Consider the following 24,409-nt stretch of genomic DNA (forward strand, 5'->3'; position numbering starts at 1 on the left):
ACGAAAGTGATATATTAATTAATTATTCGCTGTGAATTGATCGTACGACTTGTGGTAGTTTTGAGCGATAGGACACTTTTTATTCGAAATAGTTTGCTTGCTTGTGCAAATTCAAGTTTTAAAGGTGAATAATGAGGAAGAAATAAACTACATAACAGCATACATATCCCTACCGTAAAGGTTTACTACGGTAATAATATAAAAAGTTGACATACCGTAAAAATATCTCTTATTATAAACACTTATAAAAGACCACCGAGTGCGTAGTTACTTTTAATTTTTATCAATTTACTTCCATAAAATTACCATAATGTTAACTGAGAAGCATAAACGTTTTAATATCCAGGATCGTAATTTTTTAACGGCGCGGATATATTAAAATTACTAAAATATAATAAAGTAAATTAAAATTGTAAGACTCCTTTTGATGCCGAGTTAATTGTGTAGAAATTATCGATTAAAACGGTCGGGGAAAAATAATGGATTAAAAAAAGATGAGATTAAGCTGGGTTGCTTTTTGCTCTAATTGTATTAGGTAAGAAGATTAATGAAGAAAACACAATTTGTAAACAGAATTACTATAATAATAATAAAAAACCTTAATTTACTATTAAGAATATTTAAAAATAGTTGTTAGCGCTATTTATGAAATGTGTTTCGTTCAAATTTAAATGTACAAGTCTACGGGCATCCGCTAGCTGGAGCGGGTGAGCGTATAAAAAATATACCGACAGCAGCGCCACCTACCGGGCCCAATTGTTTCCAAACCATTCAGGAACCCATTGAAATATACCCACAAAATTACATCAAAATCAGTTTGAGGAAATCGAATTCGACGACATACCGATAACAGCGCCACCTACCGGGTTCAATTATTTTTTTCTAGCCATCCATGTATACTAAAACCTTCTCCAGAATGTAACAAACACTTTTCCGAAAACCGCATCAAAATTGGTTCAGCCAAACGCGAGATAATCGCCGACAAACATACATACATACTGGTCAAACTGAGAACCTCCTTTATTTTTGAAGGCGGTTAAAAATAGTATGAGATACGCTAACGGGTGCGGACGCGTGTAGCGGATTTTACCTACAATGGCACCCGCGTGCGTGCGGCCTACGTGACATAGTGATAAAATGGTGTCCGTCACTTTCAATCCCGGGGTGTTAAAAAGTGACAATTATATAAGTAGAAAGTATATAAAAATTAGGGCATAGCGTTATTTTATACCGGTAGCGTACCATTATCGTACAACGAATCGGTATTGCTAAAAAGCGGTACCATACCGTTTATACCGTAACAAAATCAGTCCCTGCCCATAATAATTAGCAAAACATTTAGTTAGTCTGTAACTTATAAATAAAGTCTGGTTAAACGAGAAATCTTGGGCGTCAAATCATCTCGCATAACAATTATAGCTGTCTGCACGTGTAATATTATTTTGCATCATCCAAGTATGGCAAGGCCGGATTTTTTGGTAGTATCTTCGTAGGTAGGGTCACTGTACCCTCTGTATCTGCAGTACACTGTGTATCGTGCTTACACTTTATTGGATTCACAGGGTACTTATCGACTAGACTCGGAGGTCGTGACAATAACGTCAGCTCGCGTGAATGTCTTTAAAAACTTTAAAATCTCTTTTCACTTCTTAAGCTCTGGTTTCCTAGGATAGCGATGCCGTCGTATAGCGGCCGTAATATTACGGACCGTTGACATATATCTAAGGACGGGCCTTAGGGGCACTTAGAATGGTGCACAACGGTGTCATTCACTAATTCGAGCCAATCGTACAGTCGAAAACAACTAGTTGCGACCAATCGCGCGCGTAATGCGAACTCATCAACCAATCGCGTTGTGGCGTTAGACTGCACGATTGGTTCGAATTCGTGTTCATGACCCCGCTGTACTGGCCCCAATCTCATTGTCTGTAAGGCCCGTCCTTCCGTCATCCGTCCGACATTAGTAATGAACTTTAAAGGGACGTCACAATAGAGCACTGCTTGGTCGAACTGGCACTCAAAGGCCCGCAACATCCCAATAACCAATAAAAAAATAAGGCCCGTACTTAGATATATGTCAACGTTACGGACGCAATAAGAATGTTACCTATACTTCAATCATCGCCCTCTAGGAAACCGCGCCATTTTGTCATAGACAACATTCTAGTGACGTCATTTAACCGCTGTTTTACGGCCGCTATATGACGGCACCGCTGTTCTAGGAAACCAGGGCTATAGGGATTCCCTTTCAGGGAGCTTGTAGAGCTCGACAAACTTTGAAGAATATATACAGTAGAATCCGCTTATAATGACATCGAAGAGAGTGACAAACACGTCATACTAAGCGGATGTCATATAAAGCATAGTTGTACAACTTCTTATTTAAGTTTTCCAAATTTTTCTCAAATTCCTTTGTGAAAGATGAGTTTGATTAAACTTGTAACAGATTAGCAACTTGTGACTGAGACTCAAAACTAAAACAGCTTACACGCCGCGAACGTACCAAACATCCTCGCAGGGAAGACGTGTTGACGGCCACGAAAACCAGTGAATGTGTCAGTATAACCGGTCAGAATTTTAAGAAAATAGGATTTATAGGTCATAGTAAGCGATTTGTGGAGAGCTGGTGGCCTAGCGGTACGAGCGTGCGACTTGCAATCCGGAGGGCGCGGGTTCAAACCCCGGCTCGTACCAATGAGTTTTTCGGAACTTATGTACGAAATATCATTTGATTTTTACCAGTCGCTTTTCGGTGAAGGAAAACATCGTGAGGAAACCGAACTAATCCCAACAAGGCCTAGTTTACCCTCTGGGTTGGAAGGTCAGATGGCAGTCGCTTTCGTAAAAAAACTAGTGCCTACGCCAAATCTTGGGATTAATTGTCAAGCGGACCCCAGGCTCCCATGAGCCGTGGCAATATGCCGGGACAACGCAAGGAAGAAGAAAAAGAAGATGAGTAAGCGATTTGTCACTATAAGCGAAGTCATCTTATCCGACTTAGTAACAAAGATTTTTTTATGAAAATCAAACTTCGCACAGTAATTACGTCATAGTAAGCGGTTGGTCAGTATAAGCGGAGTTAAATAAACGGATCCCACGTATATTTCAAATTGTAAGATCTTCGGTTTAGCTTGTGTGTTGTCTGTCAGTATTTAATTAACAAAACTTAGTTCCTACTATCCCTACTAAACTTAAATGTTAACGTAACACTGTCTGTCTGTTACCTTTCACGCTTAATTAAACCGCTGAAACGATTTTGATGAAATTTATCTCCATACGATAGTTTAAGACCCGAGGTCTAACATAGGATAGTTTTTATCTCTCATCTCTCTGCTTGACTAGTAGAGAATGCCTCACGGCATTAAGTCCGCTTTTTGGACTATAAGATTTTCTTTTGTGCAAAAAAGGTTAAGAGGCTGTCAACACCCAATGACCTTGAAATTGATGTTACTTAAACAGTTTTTTAAGAAAGACTATTTGTTTTAGTCAAGTAAGAAAAATATATGTTCATATTAATTATATTTCAAATACCGTGGTTGTACTCGATACATGATTGAACAAAATCGGCTCGATAGAAAATAATTGCAAAGATTGGTCTTAAAATCACAATTAAACGGGTTGTACTCGATACATGATTGAACGAAATCGGCTCGATAGAAAATAATTGCAAAGATTGGTCTTAAAATCACAATTAAACGGTTTTATGTCTTTATTGTTTTGACTTATGGGTCTGCAATTAAAATCACAATTTCAAAACAATTATATCTAAACCGCTATTGAGTCAAATATGACACTAATAATCCACTTTTTTATTTAAATATTTTTCTTATTATTCCCTTGCACAGGCCCAGTAACATGCGGCAGTGCTATCTCATATACTCCGATACAAATAGACAGTGTGCGCGCTTTAGATATTGACAGCCTCTTAAATAAATCATTCCACGCAGACGAAGTCGCGGGCAGAAGCAAGTAATAGATCAATGATGTTGATACTCTGACACGCTAAGTAACAATAAGATACGAAGCACGTGTAAAAAAAAAGTACGAGTATTTATCCAAACATCTTCCTAGAACTTGGTGAGGTTACTCGTGCGAAATAATTTATGTTAAGAGGGCCACCTCAAAGGAACACACCACAGACTCAACAACTAGACAACGCGAGGGACCATACATTTTGGCTTTCCACTTTTATGAACCGCTGCGGCACGCTCGCGTCTAATAGTGTTCATCATAAACGTCTATAAAACCTAACTGTTGATAATATAGACCTAGTATTAGGTATATAGATGTGCTATACGCCTGCGCCTGTGAGGAACAGAACATGCGCAATGCGACAAAATTAAAAACACGTTTTAACATTCCTGACAACATACCAAAAACTACCTACGTAATTTGGTCAGGTTATTTGTTACCCACCATAAAAGTGAGATTATGAGAAGGACTATCTACTATATAAAATTGAAAATGTCAGAAAGGGAAAAAAACTAAGGACGGAGCGAGATGGCGCCTTACAACATTTTAGGAATTTTGGTGACACGTTTCTCTAATACGGCGCAATCGTGAGAAAAGTATGCAAATCTATTGTTTAAATATGAGAATAGAACTAGAGCATAATAATTACCGTTTTCGCTGTGTATTTACTTCACAATCAGCTAAACAAAATTTCATATATAATTCGGTTGGTTTCGCTACACGTCAACAAAGTTTGAGTAGTTCAATTATGTTCGTCATGTTGGTATGCTGTTTTATCCGTGTTTTTTTACTCGAAGTAAAATTAAATATCAAAAGTGATGCGAACCTTAGTCTATGACCAAACAGCTCATCAAATTTTTTGATGTAAATTCAAGTAACCTAAAGTATGGTGTTGGCGCAAGATGTTCGGGATTTCTTGGACGGTGCGCCGGACTAATGCGTCGATCCTGACGGAATTAAAAATCCAGTGCCGGTTGTCATCCATTTGTCTCCAGCGGATCCTTAATTACTTTGGACACGTAGTCAGACGGGAGCCGGACAACTTCGAAAAGCGCATTATGTTTGGCGTGGTGGATGGAGGACGGGGACATCCACCAACCCGCTGGGTGGACATTGTAAAGAAGGCCTGCTAGGGATCTACACAGGCGCCTATTATTAGGAAGGCGGAAAATCGTGCACAATGGAGAGCCTTGGTGCACAAAATAACGATCTCATGTGGTCTCGACTCTCAGTCATGAGAAAACGAGGAGGAAGAAAGTATGTTTGTCAAGCTGGTATGCAATTTTATCGGTGTTTTTTACTCGAAGTGAAATAAAACGAGGGATTTAACGTTTTCACGTTTCAGTTTTATCTTGATCTGTTTCTTTTTATTTATACGTTTTGCATGCTTTGTATATAGTTTTGCAGAATTTTTAATGTAGCTTTAAATCAAATATTTTACGTAACATATCTACTCATAAATGTAGCACAATATTGTTAACATTCTTCAGATAAGGAAGAGCGGTACCTCCTGGCACAGGCTATATTAAAGCTTAAAAAGAGGTTCCAATCACTAACTTTAAGATGATTATTGTGAAAGTAAAATAAACATTTTGATTTTTGATTTTTTTTTTTGATTTGATCTTGCTATCAGATGGAATGGGTATGCGAGCTCTGATCCAGAAGAGGCAGCCATGAAGGCTAGCCGAATTGTAAAGCTAAAATGTCATAAAATATATATTGAAGAGTGTTTAATTTGTATTTACTGTATTCTACTACCTCCTCCCTGTTATCCCTCACAGTACGAAGTATAAGAGAGCCTAGCCAAGCCAGGAAACGCCAAACCATAGTGTAATAATATACGGAAATGTTCAGGTGATTTTTTGTTGGATCTGTCATCCCAATATAGGTTTTTCATTTCGATAGCATTTGTCAATGTACGATTGGCTTGGCTAGATGTCTCACTATCTATGAAACCGTTTTATTTTTCAATACCGGTTTTTTTCATTCACCCGGGAACGAAAGGATTTCGTTTCAAATGAAGCTGCTTGTTTTTAGACCACCGGTTTTTACGGTCCTTTCTGTACGTTTGATCTGTCAACATTTAGTACCTAGCTATACTGACTAGGTCACTAAGTTAAGTGTTGCCTATAATTGTTTGAATACTAATAATGCGTTGTCTATTCACAACAAGTCTCTGATTATTTTCAAGATAAGTATTTATTCGTATTTATCAACCATGTTTATCGGGTCTTATAAAATGTTTGAACGAAATTACACCTCCGAGTAAAATTTGTGGTCCTTACTGAGACACACATATCTGGTTCATCTTTTTTTTCTCTTTCTCAATAATTTTAGTGCTAGTCATGCACGATATAAAACAGTCAACAATCTTATTGGACTTACACCCTGTTGTTGACACAAGGTTGAGGGAGGCGATGGCTGAGATAAGTACACGTCATAGTCGTGAACGGGTGCTGTTTGTGGAGACCGGTCTGTTTAAGCTTACACGGGGCACAGGTTGTTATAAGTATGTAACTTTACTTTTGAGTGGCATTAACGTGAGACACTTCATTCGGTTCTTGTCTGTTTTAATCTTTTGTCTTTTAATTATTTATATAAGAATTCAAGCCGTATGAAACCGTTTTTGTTCATTCTCCCGGGAACGACAGGATTTCGTTTCCGTTTACGGTTACCGGTTAAAGACTTGTTCTTTGGAGATACCGGTTTATGCCAAAGTCGTTCGCCTTCCGTTTTTATGGGACGAAATTCCTATGAACTGCTGTAAAAAGTAATGAAATAAACGTATTTGTATTTTGTATTTGTAAATTAACCGGTTAAATTGAAAACATCATAGCGAAATAAAATAAATGTATTTCTGTCTCTTTCATGTATGACAACGAGTTTAACCGAGAGTCTCCGAAAGCCGAAAATAACCGCTATTATCGTTCCCCACGAACCATAAAATTTCATACTATTTTCATTTCTAAATGTATTTTTTAGTTCGAGTTCCATCACCTAACCAATTTTTACTGAACAAAATAATATATCGATTTTGGAACGATATTATCAGGTATTTCAGTACCGGTTCCGAGCCCTGAACTATGGCATGGCGACAACAATTGACATTGGAACATCAAATCTAAATTATTTTTAATATTCAAATTACGGAAGGTGGAGTTAAGGAATACAATCTCCATAGGCAGAACTTTTGCGAAAGTTTTCTGCTGTCAGCTATAAATAATAGTTCGAAATCTCTCCAGAATAGCGCTAGAGTACAACTTCTGTGGTGTTGCGGATGTCCATGGGCGAGGGTAATCGCTTACCATCAGGCGATTCGTCTGCTAGTTTGTCTCCTATATCATTTAAAAAAATCCTTTCTCATAGCCGCGTAAAACCATGTAACATTTCTACCCGAGTCAGATCCGTACACGGCGGGAAGAAGATGATAACTCGCGATATATAACTGAAGAAATCTGAACTTATAGATCGAGCCAGGAACAGATTTCCATGACTAATCGCCTCGGGGCAAAAACTTGTATAGTGGTTAACGGCTATGTACGATGAACCCTCGTGGACGTCAGCTGCCGCTCCGTTGGTAGGTTGAGGAATGAAGATAGATCGTCAGTCGGTCGTATCGCAGTGGTAAGAATGTCAGCTGGTTGCATGAACATGTAAAAAATAAGCGCTTTACCTTTTTATGATACGAGTAGTTCATTCTTCCTCGCGTTATCCCGTCATTTTACCACGGCTCATGGGAGCCTGGGGTCCACTTGACAACTAATCCCAAGATTTGGCGTATGCACTAATTTTTACGAAAGCGACTGCCATCTGACCTTCCAACCCAGAGGGTAAACTAGGCCTTGTTGGGATTAGTCCGGTTTCCTCACGATGTTTTCCTTCACCGAAAAGAGACTGGTAAATATCAAATGATATTTCGAACGTACATATTATAAGTTCCGAAAAATTCACCTTTTTATGAACTTTCAAATAAACGGAGAGAGAGAGAGAGAGAGAGAGAGAGAGAAAGAGAGAGAAAGAGAGAGAGAAAGAGACTATTAAAACAGAATTACATGAGGTTCAAATTTCTTCATTTATTTAGAAGTATGTGTGACCTATTTGGTTCAGAATAATAACCACTATATTTCTGACTTCATATATTGAATAATACTAGTTAACTGTACAACGGTTCAGGCGGGACTGGCATCCCGTTGCTCCGTAAAGCTAATAAAGCTTTTGGCTCGTCAGTACCCCTAGTGTAACTTTGATCGACATCATAACGTGACGAACGCGTTTGCGTTAAGTCTCATTTTGTATAGGATTTTGAGGTTCCAAAACGTCCCGCTTGGCGCGCTCTTTCGAAATCCAATACAAAATGAGACTAAACGCAAACGCGTACGTCACGTTTGGAAATCGAATTTATTTACACTAGGGGTACAGGTCATATCACCGTGCACGTGTACTTAAATATGAGCTGACATAGCTAAACTGTTCCTATATTATATAGCTATCTATTATATATATCCAGTTGTTAACTCCTTCCCGCCGTGTACGGGAAATTGGGTACTTGACACATGTTGAATATTATAACAAAATTTAGTTAAATGGATAGAAAATGAGCCATCCATTATAAAAAAGTGGAATTAAAAAAATTATATTGAGTTTGTAAAAAAAATACAAGCCTCCGAAGTCTCAAAAAAAAATTTTTTTTTGTCTTTCAAAAATAGAAAAGAAAATGGTACCATTCGATTCCTTACATTTTATTGAAAAATAAATTGTATGACAACTATACACATAAACGCAATATTTCAGGGTCAAAATGGCAATTTCCTTGATCTTCCATACATTTAGGACAGACTTATATGATGTGACGTCACATCACCTTATCATTTTGTTAACTCTCATTTCTGACCTTTGTGTTGCTTAAATGCCATGAGTCGCATATAGACATTTGATCCTCAGGAAAATCAAGATCGTTTGACATTATTTACAAAAAACAGTCAAGTAGCCAAATACTAGATGTAGCAATATTTCTACAAATGTCTAATTTATTAAATACACAGACACAAATGTTATTAGACCCAAACGTGTGTACTTGAGCGAGTATAACCAAAATTTACAGAAACATTATTTACAGTGGATAACTCAATTAAACTATTTTACCACCAGAGGCCAGCAAATAGAGAAGACTAATACTCAAACCACACAAAGCCGCATTTATCGTCATGAGTCATGATTGTAGATGGCACTCAATATTATTCGTGAGAATGTTTACGATATCCCTACTCATAATCACGATCTTTTTCCATCAACAACAGGAGAAAACAAGTGTCCCAAATTTTTATAATATTTTCGTTCCTTCCATTGCGTTACCGTCCTATAAAGTCCATGAAAAATAGCAACGGAGTGGAAATAGAACTACCTACAGATGACCATTTTCATAAAACTTAAATGCAATAATATAAAATTTTACAAAACCCCCTACGCTATATGCCAACAAAATCCAATTTATGCCAAAAATGCCTTAGGTGGTAGGTGTACCTTTTTTTTGGGATTTTGGGAAAGAGCTGATACTCTATAAGCATCTGGATCCATTTCTATGAAACATAGCTAAGAACCACCGCAGGGAAACCCTCTGGTTTTCACATAAAAAAACCGCATCGAAATCGGCCCATCCGTTGGAGAGCTACGATGCCACAGACATACAGACATACACACAGATAAACAGACAAATAGACAATGGCGTCAAACATGTAACACCCCTCTTTTTGCGTCAGGGGTTAAAAATAGTAGGCGCCACCGCCACCTACATAAATAATGAGGCACGCGACGTTGTATCGAGGTTGTTATTCTTCCCTATTAACCAGCCTCTGTTTACGAATCAATAAATACCTATTATATAAATAATTTCCAACCCACGCATATTTTATTTACGGTATTATTACCAAAATTAGAAGCCAACGCCATTAAGTGGAAATACTTCTTACAGCTTTCACTGAGAGTTAAGACATTATTCAAAAGATACTTAAATAAAAGATGTTGCAAGACCACAAACATAAACAAAAATATTATTATATAACCTAATAATATAAGTGTGTCTGTGTGTTAAACGTGTCCAAATAATACAAGAGATAGAAAAGAAAAACAAGGTATGATTTATTAATTCGAGTGTTATTTATGATTCACCGCACGCCCAGGGCTGATTTCGTCGGTATTGCTATTACGTTTTTTTCGTAAAATAAAAAATATTCCGACAAAATTATGATAGCGATAGCGTAGCGAGCCAAAACCAAGGCACTACCACTGATTTCACAGCATCTTTACAGAAATCTAGAACTAAAAATTGGAGAAATTTAAGAGGCTAGTCGGAAAAATATGTGTGTGCAAAAACTAACACACATGTACGATTGTGTGTTAGTGTGTAGACTGTCTCCCTTCCGTCGGGAAAAAACCTTATATACAATAAATAAATAAATATTGGACATTATTTACACAAATTGACCAAGTCCCAGACTAAGCTCAAGAAGGCCTCTGTTGGGGGTACTCAGGGAAAAAAGAAAACACCCATGACGCAGGATCAAAATATCTGTGCTCATTACACAAATAAATACCCTTACCGGCATTCGAACCCAGGACCATCGGTTCCATAGGCAGTGTCACCGCCCACTAGGCCAGAACGGTCGTCAATACTTATTTGTCAGCAAACTGGACATAATATTGCCTTTTAGGAATTATATACGTTTCCAATATTCAATTTACGAATTCCAAGACACGGAAGGGCGTTCACCTGAGCTCATTATTCGTAATATATAATTTAATACAAATCCACAAAGTGAAAACAGGGAAGTCTTTGATCTTTTACTAGTCAAGCTCAAAGCGAAGCGGAGATGACGGCTGTTTAACTTTACAAACGGTATTTTGGTACTTTTGACAGTAGATTTTGCGAAGAAAAGTTAAGGAATTATGAAATAGGTACAGTGTTAATGACATTTATTCACCACTGCCACACAGACACGCTTTAGTACGGCAGTGTTGCTCCTGATAAGTAAATGGCGTAAAATACGGCAATTCACGTGCATTCTGATCATACACATGGTATACGGAAACATTGCGCAAAACTGCGGGAAGAATAGGAGATACGTCTCCTACCTGCTTCCTGCTTTGTGATACGGCAAAATTCTTAAGATGTTATTTTTAAATCTTCTCGGGTCAGAGGTGTAGGGTTAGAGCCGGTATAGCTCCATTTGGCGTTCATAAGCGCATTGTAATTTGCCTACTTGAATAATCAAATATCTTTATCTCTTTAAGCACGGCAATTTAAGACACTTAATAGAGATATAGACAAACCCAAAGTTTTATTATATGAACAACATTGTAGCACGGATTTTTAGTTTCTTATGTGCAAACTGAGTCAACGCTCGTGCGGAGGCGCCCATATCAAAGAAAGGCGAACCCATGCGAGGGGCCTCAGTGCCCGCTTTTTTTTATAGGAAGAAAGAGAGTAGACGAATCGCATGCAATTATCGCCTATTGACGCCTGCGACACCAGAGAGGTTGCAAGTGAGTTGCCAGAATTTATGATGAGAGTACACTCTTTTCTGAAAGGTTTGAAGGTCTTGTAGGTCTGGAAATACCGTGGGCGACAGTTCTTTATACAGTTTAGCTGCTCAGCACCCTTGGAAGCACGACGCTGCACGCCTCACTAAACGCGCCGCTTGACGCTCGAGTGTAGTTACTACTAGAAGTTTCGTATTTCATCATCGTTATCATTTTAGCCCTAGGACGTCCACTGCCGTGGACTACGTGGTAGTCTAGAACCTTTTTGTCCCAATGGCTATCGATTCTTCGAGCTATAAGCTTACCTTCTTTAAGTCCTGATGCCCTGGTACATTGCAGGTATAGATACCGTCTTGTGACACGTCTACATCTGTCAAGACGAGCACAGGGCCGCTGTGTAGCCATTTTCCAGCCAGATCCCAGGTCACCTGTATCACAAAAAAACGATTACTCCGTATTTATTATTTATCTTTGTTGTAGTTTTTAGTTAAGTACTTGATTTTACCGGTTCATCAAAATTATAATCAACACTTTCTGAAGCCAAGTATCAAATATCAAACATTTATTCAGCAAATAGGCCACAGGGGCACTTTTACATGTCCATTTTTACAAACAATAATTTAAAAAAAAAAAACAATTACAAATATCGAATTGATGAAATAATAAATAAAAAATTTAAATTTTAAATTTCAGCTGTTTATTTCAATAAAAAAATCACATTACGTAATCTTAAACTTAACTACTAATCTTAAATTCAAAAGATTTTTTGAGTTAAGGAGTCTATATGAAATATTTATACATTTTAATTATTATTAGTTTTAGGTACATAGGTCATCTAATTAAATGATTTCGGTAGACTGCCCTCTTATTTTAATAAAGTATTTTTTAATCATATTTCTAGCTTGTCCACTTGTTCGTCCTTCTATAAGTTTTAATAATTCCTGTGGAAATCTATTCAAGATACTCGGTAACATGCACTTCCACACTCTTTGCCCGTATACATTGTTTGTTTTTGCAACTTCAAATGTCGGGAGGTTGGCTAAGTTACGTAATCGCGCAGGTCGTGTTTTTTTTCTTAATTCTGTTATATGATTATAGTATTGAGTTACAATGGCTAGATCAACTTTTTCATATACAGTTAGCACTTTACAGTATTTGAATAGATTTTCATAGTTATCTTTGAATTTATATTTGATTTTTGTAGGTACAATCGTTTTAAGTAGACGTAATTGTAGGTTGTAAATGTCGTTTAGATATGTTTTATATGTTCTTCCAAAGCTCTCCAAACCGTAACTTATGACTGAATCGGCCATTGACATGTACAAAAGTCTTAATGTAGTGTAGGGAACTTTGTTTTTAAGTACAAATAATTTTGACAAGATAGCTCTAAGTTTGTTACAAACATGATTAATATGTGGATTCCAGTTGAACTTCTGGTCTATTTTTAGTCCAAGGTAGGTGTGTTCCTTTACAGTCTCAAGCTTAGCACAATTACAGTCCGCGCGGGGCATGTGCATACATTTATGTTCGTGGGCCACGATCTTAGGCGTCAAGGTTACATTTTTATAAGGTGAGTGTATGTATATACATAAGTTTGGTTTTAGAATAATTTAGCGATAGACCTAGATCGTGGGCCCATTTGCACAATGCATCGAAGTCGTTTTGCATCATGACCTGCGCAGTTTCCAAGTCCTCGTGAGCTACAATTATACATGTGTCGTCTGCGAATTGATATACAGATCCATGTTGGAATATTTGACACATATCGTTGACGTATAATAAATATTCGGTCGGAGCTAAAATTGAGCCTTGTGCTGTGCCGCATAAGGTTGGAATTAGGTCGCTTTGTTCGCCTGCGATGCTAACCGCGTTGTGTCTGTTAGTATGATAATTTTTTATGAGTTCCAGCATGGGTCCTTGTATACCATTTTGTTTTAGTTTTTCATATAGTGTACTGTGACGTAAAGTATCAAATGCTTTAGAAAAGTCTATCATTATGGCGAGTACATGGTGTTTTTTATCTAGGTAGTCATTGATTTCATCAGTAAACAAAGACAAAAGTTGCGACGTGCTTTTATTCCGTTGGAAACCAAATTGCTTTTTGTGTATAATGCCGTTACTTGATAGGAATGTACTTATTGAGTTACCTAGGTATTTTTCTATAATTTTATCTATGACGGATAAAATTGTTATCGGTCTATAATTATTAGTATCCGTGTAACTACCTTTTTTATGTATGGGTCTTACAATTCCCATCTTTAATTTATCGGGATATGTAGATTTTGATATGCATACATTGATTAAATGAGTTAGAACCGGGGTAATATGTCCGGAGATGTACTTTATATCTTTAGCTCTTATCTTATCATATCCTGGGCTTTTTTTGTCATCTATTTGTAGTATGATTTTATGTAAAACTTGTTCATTAATTTTTTCCAGTCGCATTGATACCAATGGAGAGTTTATATAATCTTTCTCATCAAGTAACGGCGTATCACAATTTATTTTTATGTTGTTGACATTATTATCGAAGTCAATAGCAAATTTGTTACATAATTGTTTTGCTCTTAACCTAAAGGACTTAAGGATCACATCATCGATAGCTTTAACAATTCTCCCAGTCAATCTGTTTATTATTCCCCACATTTTTTTTGGGTTTTTAAAGTTATTACATATTTCTTTCTTTATAAGATTGTTTTTGGCGTTACATATAACTCTATTCGTCCTGTTTCTATATTTTTTATATATTAACTCATTTTGTTTATTTGTAGTGTCTTTTAAATATATTTTTAACAGTTCTTTCTTTTTATCACACATGTTTACTAATTTATCCGTTATCCAGCTACTTTGTTGTTTTTTATTAACATGTATTTTAGTTTTATAGGTACAGTTATTATAAATTGTCTGGAATTTGCCAATAATAAGATCAATTAGTTCATTCGGGTCGCTACAACGAAATGCCGGGCTCCAATCTATTTGGCTTAATTCTAGTTTAAGTTTTTCATTATTTAACATGTTTATAGTTTTATTTGTAGTTACGCTGGCCTCGCTGATAAGAGCGAGTCCTATTATGTAATGGTCGGCCGGCGCTTCTCGCACAACAGCTGAGCGCACAGAGTACCCAGACGCACCTCGCTTGCATGCGTCACGAATGAACAAATGATCAATACAGGATTTGGATGTCCCATTTATGTTCGACTCGACTCTCGTAAATTGTGATATACAACAATCAAATCCTATTTCATTCAGGTTGTTTAGGTACGACTTTACAGTAATGTCTGTGCACGAGGTGTCAATGTTCATATCACCTATTAGTATACAGTCCGAATGACTAGGATATTTTGATAACAAATGCGCCAATTCACTAATAAAAGCAGACTTACTTAGATTCGGCGGTCTATAAATTGAACACAAGTTTATTTTCTTGCCCTGAAATATTTCCACTTCGCCACACAAACACTCGAAGGATATTGTCTTTACGGGAGTCTTGATGAAAGAAATACTTTTATGCGCGTAGATAATAATGCCGCCTCCTTTTCTTTGGCTTCGCAGCTCGGTGTACATAACATAGTCATCCATCGTAAACAAACTTGCAATTGTATCTGTTATGTTAGCTTCCGTTAATATTATTAGATGTATTAATCGTGGACTATTTGCGACGATGTACTCTAATTGATAGTGATTTTTAATTGTTGATCTTATGTTGACGTGCAATAAAATCAGTTTATTTTGCGCGTCTGATATATTTTGCATAAAATCTGACCATGAGTCGTGGGATGTTTCTACTTTGTTTAAATCAATTGAATGCATATTACGCACTTTAATTAAATTTTGACCGCTCGAAATACTTTATTAGAGATGTATACTGTCTCTAAATGTCAAATTACACAAAAAAAACTATGATAAAAAAATAAAACCATAAAATACTAAAATTCTTTAGAGATGTATAAGTCTCTAAGTGTCAGAGATAAAATATAAAAAAGATATTAAATTATCCTTAGAGATGTAGAGGGTTGCCAAGGCTTGAATTCTTATATAAATAATTAAAAGACAAAAAATTAAAACAGACAAGAACCGAATGAAGTGTCTCACGTTAATGCCACTCAAAAGTAAAGTTACATACTTTAACATAACCTGCACCCCGTGTAAGCTTAAACAGACCGGTCTCCACAAACAGCACCCGTTCACGAGTATGACGTGTATCTCAGCCATCGCCTCCCTCAACCTTCATTCGGGAAAGTGGCGACCCGATCAACGACGCCACCGTAAGTAAAGACTTTTAAGCGATGACATGTCTATGAGACTGCATGGTACTTACTTCAGATGGCCTAGGCCATCCAGCTACGGGACACGGTAGGACCGCATCCCCCCCTTCTGGAACTAGGAGCTGGTGGTCTTCGAAGGTGGGCATGAACTCCAGGGCTTGAGGTTCTGAAGGAGCCACGTGCAGCCGACCGCCGTGGCTTGTACGGGTTTTGTTCACGTACGAGTTTGTTGCTATGCATCTGAAATTATATGAGTGTGTAAATGTTAACTGCAGAAGTTGTTAGTCGAGCGAGATATTCAAAATCAGAGTACACCAATTTACAATAAATAGTAAAGTTTCGAACAAAAACAAGATGTTAAGAAAGCCATCAATCCAACCATCAGTCATGACAGAATCATGTGGTCTTTGATGTGAACGCGATAGTTGAGAATTTTGCATGTCGAATAAGGTCCCAGACTAGATTAGAAGATAGTTTACTGGTCTTAAAAAAGTCCTCCTTATACTCTGTCAAAATAGACAGAACACAATTTTATTGTTAAGATAATAGTGTTAGAGAGAAGAAAATATTACCTGTAAAGACCAGCATCGCTGTCTCGCACTTCAGTTATAAGTAGCTGATCTTTCAGCAAATAGTATCTGAAAGAAACAAGTATGTATTGATATTTCAGTTTACCAAAGCCTCTATAAATAGTAGGCCTACTACTAGGCACTATAAATACTTTCATGCTCTACAGACTTGATTAATGAAAATGATGAGGTACCGTAAACATCACTCTGGAGCTCTCTGCAGGACAAAAACTGTTTATATCTCTTGTCAAGTATTCTAGGCTCCCTAGAATAAATTTGTGAGATCTTTATCTGACCAAATCCAGTCAATGAAACAACTTCCTATTATAGCCTGAACTACGTTGAAGCACCACCAAACGGGTTCAAACCCTTATTACCCCGAGGTTTGGGTAGCCTGCAGAGACATCGGGATTCTGCTCTTCTATGTGAAAATAGAGTGACTAGAAAGGCAAGGGCACCGGCTGTCCGCGCCGGGCCGTCGAGTTTTCAGGGTACATGGAGAACTTGGTTCTAGTAATACTTAATACATGTCATCAGCAGGGAGGTCCTGGTCATCCTTTAACTAGGAGATGGTGGCAGGCAGCGCTGAACTGACGACACAGGGCAGGCCCAGTTGTTAGTTAGTTAGAGGTAGCACTACTCTAGCCACCCCAGCTCCTCCAAGAAACCTTACAGTCTTCAGGTTGCTAACTGCCTCCTTTAGCACGGAGTCCCTGGGTATTTGTTCCTATATAAGTATATAGGAACATATTCTTCTAGACTGTAAACAGGTAGAAGTCTACCTGTTTACAGTCTAGAAGAATATGTTTTGCTGTTTCCTTTTCTTCCATGCACGCCATGCACATGGGGCTGTCCGTTTTACCCATATTATGTAGGCAGGCCCATCTCCTGTCCGCACCGGGCCGTCGTGTTCAGGGTACTTGGTTCTGGTAGTAGTTAGTACCTGTCGTCTGCAGGAAGATCCCGGTCATCTTTCAGCCAGGAGATGGTGGCCGGCGGCGCTGAGCTAACGACGCAAGGCAAGATCACCGGCTGTCCGCGTCTGGCCGTCGTGTTTTCAGGGTACTTGGAGAACTTGTCCAGGTCTGCGGAAAGAAGATTATGTTAAATTGTATGACAAAATTTTTATCCATATTCCACAATCTAATTTGTACTTTTATTGAGTAACTAAGTGTTCTAAATTCCAAAACAACACAACTGTTTCTGGGTCTCATTAGAGTATTTACAATTGGCCTCAAACATCGGAACCGATTATGGGACAATAGGGTGGTAATGGCGTTATTGTTGGGTGCAAATACATACATATTCACATTGGTTTGTTTAGTTTAATCAAAACGGTGACAATCTCGTATATACGGGACGCATGGCAACCCTAAACATCGGGCATCTCCAAAATAGGTAATAGCCTAATTAATGATTAGCTATGAAGGTACTGAATAGAAGTATTTCTTGATTTTTCTCCCTTGATGGTCTCATCGGAAGATCAGCGCTGGAAGCCACCAGCAACATGCTGAGATGAGGACATTTCGTGGCACTTTATACTTTCTCTGTTTTTGTTATATTATGTTGTGGAATGTGTCTTGTTTGTGTTTACGTTTCTATTATATTCTATTCTAAGTACAAACCCCCTATTAGTTGATCAAGTCCCAATAGTTCTAAGAATTATAATTGAAGGTTGTTCTCAGAAACTTCATAATAAACGTAAAAAATTTCATATTTAGGTAATAAACACGTCCTTTCCTCTCAAGTCTTGGGACTCTTGGGTAATAACGATAATACCTAATGTAGCGTTCTACTTAAATTTCATTTTGAACATAAAAAAACTCGTTTAAGTTAGTACGGACCAGTTCACAAATATATTTGCAAGCCAACGTTTCAAAAATATATTTGCACAACCTTAGTGTCTTAGAGGCGTGTAATAGTATTTTATACAAACATTTGTCAAAATTTTCCATATTATCACCGCTTTGCATTTCCCCTTAGTGTTGTAAGTCATGTTGTATTTTTTTTTTGTATAAGTTTATCTACTGTGTGTTATTTATTTAGATTTACTTTATGTTTCTATCCTTTTACCTTATCTGTTATCTCTTGTCTGTTACCTTCCGTGATTATTTCTCATTTGATGGTTTCATCGGAAGATCAGCGCTGGAAATCGCCAGCAACATGCTGAGATGAGGCAATATTTTGACTTTTTTATGTATGTCTATTAACTGTGTGTTTACGAATAAAAGTAAATTATAAATTTTATTCTATTATATTCTAACATAACCTTTATTCAAGTAGGTAAGTAGGTATACCTACATACAATTTCGTTCTTAATGTCCTGTTAGCATCACCTAACCACATTGTTACTCACAAAGAGAAAATTGCTTACATATTTCACCAGCACAATATAATGGCGTTCAGTGTTGGTATTGTTTTTTGCTACGTTTTCAGTTTCCGTAAATTATGCGTTGTTTAATTAGGAACAGACATGAGACGGAGAGGCTACCTACTTAAATAAGGGACATATATAACACCTGATACAGAGACTAGAACATAATAAAGACTTTATTTTTTACTTTCGAAAACATGTCTAAAAGACTCAGGGCCTATTTCAGAATGTCCTAGTAAAGTCGTGAATAACGTACTTGCCACTTATCTGACAGTCATTGTTCACAATCTTCAAATAAGCTTGACTGGTAGATAAAGACAGTTAATTTATTTGTTAATTAGCTATCCAATACCTTACTTGGACATTGAGAAACGGGCGCTCAGAGACGTAAACTCCACAGGAGACCAAAAAGCTGGCAGATTCCTCGCTCAATGTATCAGCCTAAGAATCCAGCGAGTAAATGCTGCCATCGTGCCAGGAGTCATTTTCAGATTTATTATAGTATTATCTTAGAATGGTTTGGTCTTATTTTAGTTTCAGTTTAGTTTTAATTATAATGTAATAAAATACCTATATTTATTTTTGTTGGTATTGTAATTTAATACCATGTTCATGCCACGGCTCACTTCGGGTACAATTAAGTTGTTTCACGTCAGAAATGAAACTAATTTTGCGAATACAATGAAGAACCCAGATCAAATATGTTTTTAGATTAATTATAATAAAATTCATGGTTCATGTATAAGTAAGTAACCTTATTGTACGAGAAAAAGAAATATTACATCAGATAAAATGTAAATGTGTAGTACAAAGGCAAACTTATCCCTAAGAGGGATCTCTTCCAGTTAACCTATAGAGTAATTGAAATCTATACCTAAAGTAATGACACTGCATACTATAAACTATATAGAAATAAATAATTGTTTTACGTTTTATAAAGGGTAGCAAATTTTATTAATTAGTACATTACCCTATTGCCAATCGTTACCTTTAACGTGTCTCTGGTTAAACAAAGCGCTCGTATACAACACCTAAATAAACTTTACAGGGCTAGTAAGAAATACTAAATAGGGATTATTTTCGGTTCGCCGCGTCCCTTAGAGGAAATTAATTAACATTAATTATACCTAGGTCTAGACAGTAGAGTAATCGAGTAATTTCGCTATTGTTCTAGACTTTTGGCATGATTTTACTTAGATTTTGCTTTCATGTTGACTTTCCTCGTGAATATAATTTAGTTCGTGAATATCTACGGAATATTTAATTATAACTAACAGTCCAATTCTAGTTTTCGTTATTAGATCCAGTGGCGGCTTTAACCTTCGCGAGGCCCCGGGCGGCCCCTTTAAAAATCTGCTCTGCGAGGCCCTTGTAAATAAACATGTGATCAGATTGATGCGAGGCCCTCGCTAGCGCGAGACGGCTAGGGCGACTGCCCTGCTCGCCACCCCCTAAGGCCGCCACTGATTAGATCTGTTACTAATATGATACTTACATGATACTGATCTGTCAGTATCAAAATTGACGTTTTAGGTTGAAGAAATGACTTAAGAAAAATTAATAGAATCAGGCGTTACTTTGCGGAAATCCATGCTAATTAAAACAAGAAATATTACTTTGCTAATCCGCGAGAAAAAAACGTGTTAGTCAACCGACCGAGTTGTCGGGTGTCAGACCGTCAACATCTCCAGCATCTCCTGAGGATGCCTCGTAGAGAGGCGAAACACGTGTCGAGTTTTGTATTTTTGGTGGTGGGTTGTTATATTTATTTGCGTATTTATTTTTGCGGTGAGAGGGTGGGAACATTAATTGCATGTAAAAATACGCAAGTAAGTATAACGGGTTAGCACTGATTGACTAACACGTTATTTTCTCGCGGATTAGCAAAGTAATATTTCTTTTTTTTTTACTTAAGAAAAACTTTTGATACTGATAGATCAGTATTCATGTCAGCAAATTGATTTGACATTTCATGGAAAGTAGCGATTAGACATACAAAAATAATTTATATCGTGAACCCCACTGCACCAATTGTTAGTGTCTCAGTTTGGCCCTATGGTTGACTGGACGCGAATGCCATTTCTATATTCTTGTATATATTTTTATTTATTCATATATGTACAAAAAGATATTTATATATAACGTATTGTATGTAATAATATATAATTACTCTAGGTATAGTTTTTAGTTACTCTTTTAGGTATATGTTAACTGGAAGAGGTCTCTCTTAGGTTAGGGATAAGTTCACCTTTGTACTACCCCATTCTTTTCAGATGTAATCAATATTTATTTTTCTTGTAAAATAAAGTGTTTACTTACTTACTTATATTTTGTGCAATGAAGTTTAAATAAATAAAGTGCTTGTCTATCTTCATTAACACATTGAGTGCCGGGAACCCGCTTGGCGGGCGCTCTGTCCGTAGTCACTTTCTTCTATAAAGCGGGAAAACGCTAGAATCGGCTACGCGTGTAGCGCTACGAAAACGTTGGCAGTGAATGCGTTAATATTTTTTTTTATTACGGAGGCCCATTCAAATTCAACAACTTGTTAAAGTTTTTATTTGATTTTAAAACGAACTTGAGGATCAATCACGCTGAATGGTGTATGTTAAATGAAGTGAAAAGTCGACCATGAGATGTTCGCTAATCACCAAGACGATTGTCAAGGTCCTATGAAAAACAAAACAAAACCAAATCGGCCTCCAAATGTCTAAATAACTCAAAATCAGTACCCCTAGTGTAAATTTAATGGACATCATAACGTGACGAACGCGTTTGCGTTAAGTCTCATTTTGTATAGGATTTTGAGTTTCCAAAACGTCCCGCTTGGCGCGCTCTTTCTAAATCCAATACAAAATGAGACTAAACGCAAACGCGTACGTCACGTTTCAAAATCGAATTTATTTACACTAGGGGCACAGATCAAAGAAATAACAAATACTTTTAAATTGACAATTATCTTTGCTGGACCGATATTGCGTCGTCACAAATAGTAAAACAATTGGAGAAAAGCATCTAAAATGGAAACAACAATAAATAACTTGTTTGTTTTGCAACTCCGAAGGAAAACTGTGTCGCCGCGAAAGATGTATAAATATAGACATTGACATAAACACGAACGACCCCGTTTCCGGACGAGATGGCGGGGAATAAACAAATAAACGTATTGGTGAGCGAACTGTCTCAATTTTATACATTAAATTATACATTCTGATGGCCACCTCCACCAGGAAAAATGGAAAATAATCACTGCTTCGGGTAAGACTCGAACTTGCGACATTTTATTTTATTCATTAGGTTTGCCAACAGTTACATCACGACATTCGGAGTAGATTTCTTTATACCACGTCGGTGGCAAACAAACGTACGGTCCGCCTGATGGTAAGCAGTCAACGTAGGCTACGGACGCCTGCATTACCAGAGATATAACATGCGCGTTGCGGACGCTTTACCTGTACACTCCTTTTTTGAAGAATGACTCAGAAACAAATATCTGTGCTCATCACCTAAACCACCCCAAACAAATGCCTTTACCGGGATTCGAAACCAGGACCATCGGCTTCATAGGCAGGGTCACTACCCAATAGACCATACCGGTGGTCAAAACAATAGCTTTGTATTGTAAATAGGAACTAAAATGGATATTGGCCAATGGTTCTAAAAATAACTTACCTTTCAGATTTAAAGTTAAACCAGCTGAGCTGCTAGTAGTCGCCATCAGATATATCGGAGCGGCCTAAGTGCTCAAAAATATCTGAAGACGTAGACACTTACTCTAGCGCCTTGACAATAAATGTGTGTTCTTTTTTTTATACTACATCGGTGACAAACAAGCATACGGCCCGCCTGATGCTAAGCAGTCTCCGTAGCCTATGTTCGCCTGCAACTCCAGAGGAGTTACATGCGCGTGCCGACCCTAACCCGATATTTGTGGTGTTCAGATATTTGTGAACACCTCGGCCGCTCCGATATATCTGATGGCGACTGTACAGAAGCGCGCGAATCTCGCCATTCCTACCTTTGTTTTGTGTACACACCTTACTTCGAAGCTCGTTAGACTTATGGCCCAATTCGAAGAATGAGATACGATAACGATAACATCTGGTTTAGATAAGTTTTCATTTAGATATCGTTTGTATGTCGTATAATTGACAGAAGCAGCTCGATTCGGGCAACTAATGTCACTTTGACGTTAGAAATATCGTAGATAGATCTTATTGGGATCACAGGGGAATCGAAATAAACGTCAATTTTGACATGTCGTTTAGTCATCGATCTTTTAAAGATCTTTCCAAGATCTTAAACGTGTCTTAATCATTCTTCAAATCGGGCCGTTAGCCTTCTTAGCAGTAAGAAGAATATGTACAGTCAAGGTATTTAATAACGATAGGGACAAAGTGCCAAAAATATGTATACACAACCTTATTGCGTATGTATTAAGGTAGTGTGTATATATTTGTGGCACTTTGTCCGGTTCGATATTTAATATCTTGACTGTACGTACTTATGTTATGCTACGTGTAAATAGTAGTAAGCAATGAATTCGTAGCATGTTCGTAGCAGCGCTACGAACATGCTACGCGGGTATAGTCTACGGGCGCAATGTAACCGACTTAAAAAGGAGGTTCTCGGTCAGTTGGGATTTTTTTTATACTACGTCGGTGGCAAACAAGCATACGGCCCGCCTGATGGTAAGCAGTTTCCGTAGCCTATGGACGCCATGCAACTCCTGGAGTTGCATGTACGTTGCCGACCTAACATTCCACGCTCTCGTTGAGCTCTGGCAACTTTACTCACCAGCAGGAACACAACACTATGAGTAGGGTCTAATGCTATTTGGCTGCGGTTTTGGTACTTCCCCAGTTGGGCTCTGCTCTAGATCTGGAATGACATCCGCTGTGCTGTGCCCTACCACACAAAGCGAGATGACATTCACAATGCCCTTACCCCTCTTTTTATCTAGGTAAGGTTTCCAATTTCTCGAAGGCGAAAACTTTTCTCGGGGATCTGGGCGTTGCTTGCAGGAGAGGGGTCTCGACCCCCGCTACGGGTCGTTTGGACCAGCAACGTTGCGAGCGTAATGGGCTCCTTTGCGTCGGGAACGATGCGGGTTGGGTTGTTCGAAAAGTTTTTACTAGAGATGTGCCGACTAGTCGCCGACTAGTCGGGAAAGCCGACTATCCGGCTACATTTATAGTCGGCGACTAGTCGGCGACTAGTCGGCAAAATGAGCCGAATAGTCGGCTGCCTAGATCTTCCAAAAAAATAAGGAAATAAAATAAAAAACCACCATACTCGAAGTGTTTGCCGATTGGTACCAGTCCACCTCACGAAATAAGTACTTGGCATTGATTACTTTACTTGAATCACCTTCAACATCGTCAAAAAATGTCCACACGCGTGATTTTCTTTTAGACATAATGTTTATAAAGATCACTACTTGTTTATTTAAACTTTTAAACAACAATTACGATTCGTTTTGTATGTTTTTCTAATAATAACACACCGGAGCAACAAGTGAATCGGAAAGGTAAACAAAACTAGTCAAAACATGAAAACGCAACCACGTGCGGCAGCGAATCAGGCGACCCGAACGTTCCCGATTACGCCCGAACTTAGGCGAAGACCATAGTCGGCTACGCCGACTAGTCGGCCGACTAGTCGTCCACCTGACTGCCGACTAGTCGGCTAGT

The 24,409-nt window shown here is 37.8% G+C and overlaps 1 protein-coding gene across 2 annotated transcripts in view; it reads right to left on the minus strand.

Annotated features, from left to right (window-relative positions):
- The window catches only part of LOC133515741 (protogenin B-like), a 178,603-nt gene that overhangs the window by 17,683 nt on the left and 136,511 nt on the right, over nucleotides 1–24,409 (minus strand). For both annotated transcript variants that reach the window (XM_061848312.1, XM_061848310.1), the window contains exons 4-7: nucleotides 17,286–17,427; nucleotides 16,346–16,411; nucleotides 15,827–16,013; nucleotides 11,814–11,936 (exon numbers count right to left, since the gene is read on the minus strand). In XM_061848312.1, coding sequence (XP_061704296.1) covers nucleotides 11,814–11,936; nucleotides 15,827–16,013; nucleotides 16,346–16,411; nucleotides 17,286–17,427 — 518 coding nt within the window. The remainder of the gene's footprint in view (nucleotides 1–11,813; nucleotides 11,937–15,826; nucleotides 16,014–16,345; nucleotides 16,412–17,285; nucleotides 17,428–24,409) is intronic.

Source organism: Cydia pomonella, chromosome 3 (genome assembly GCF_033807575.1).
Source record: "Cydia pomonella isolate Wapato2018A chromosome 3, ilCydPomo1, whole genome shotgun sequence".
Lineage (NCBI taxonomy): Eukaryota > Metazoa > Arthropoda > Insecta > Lepidoptera > Tortricidae > Cydia > Cydia pomonella.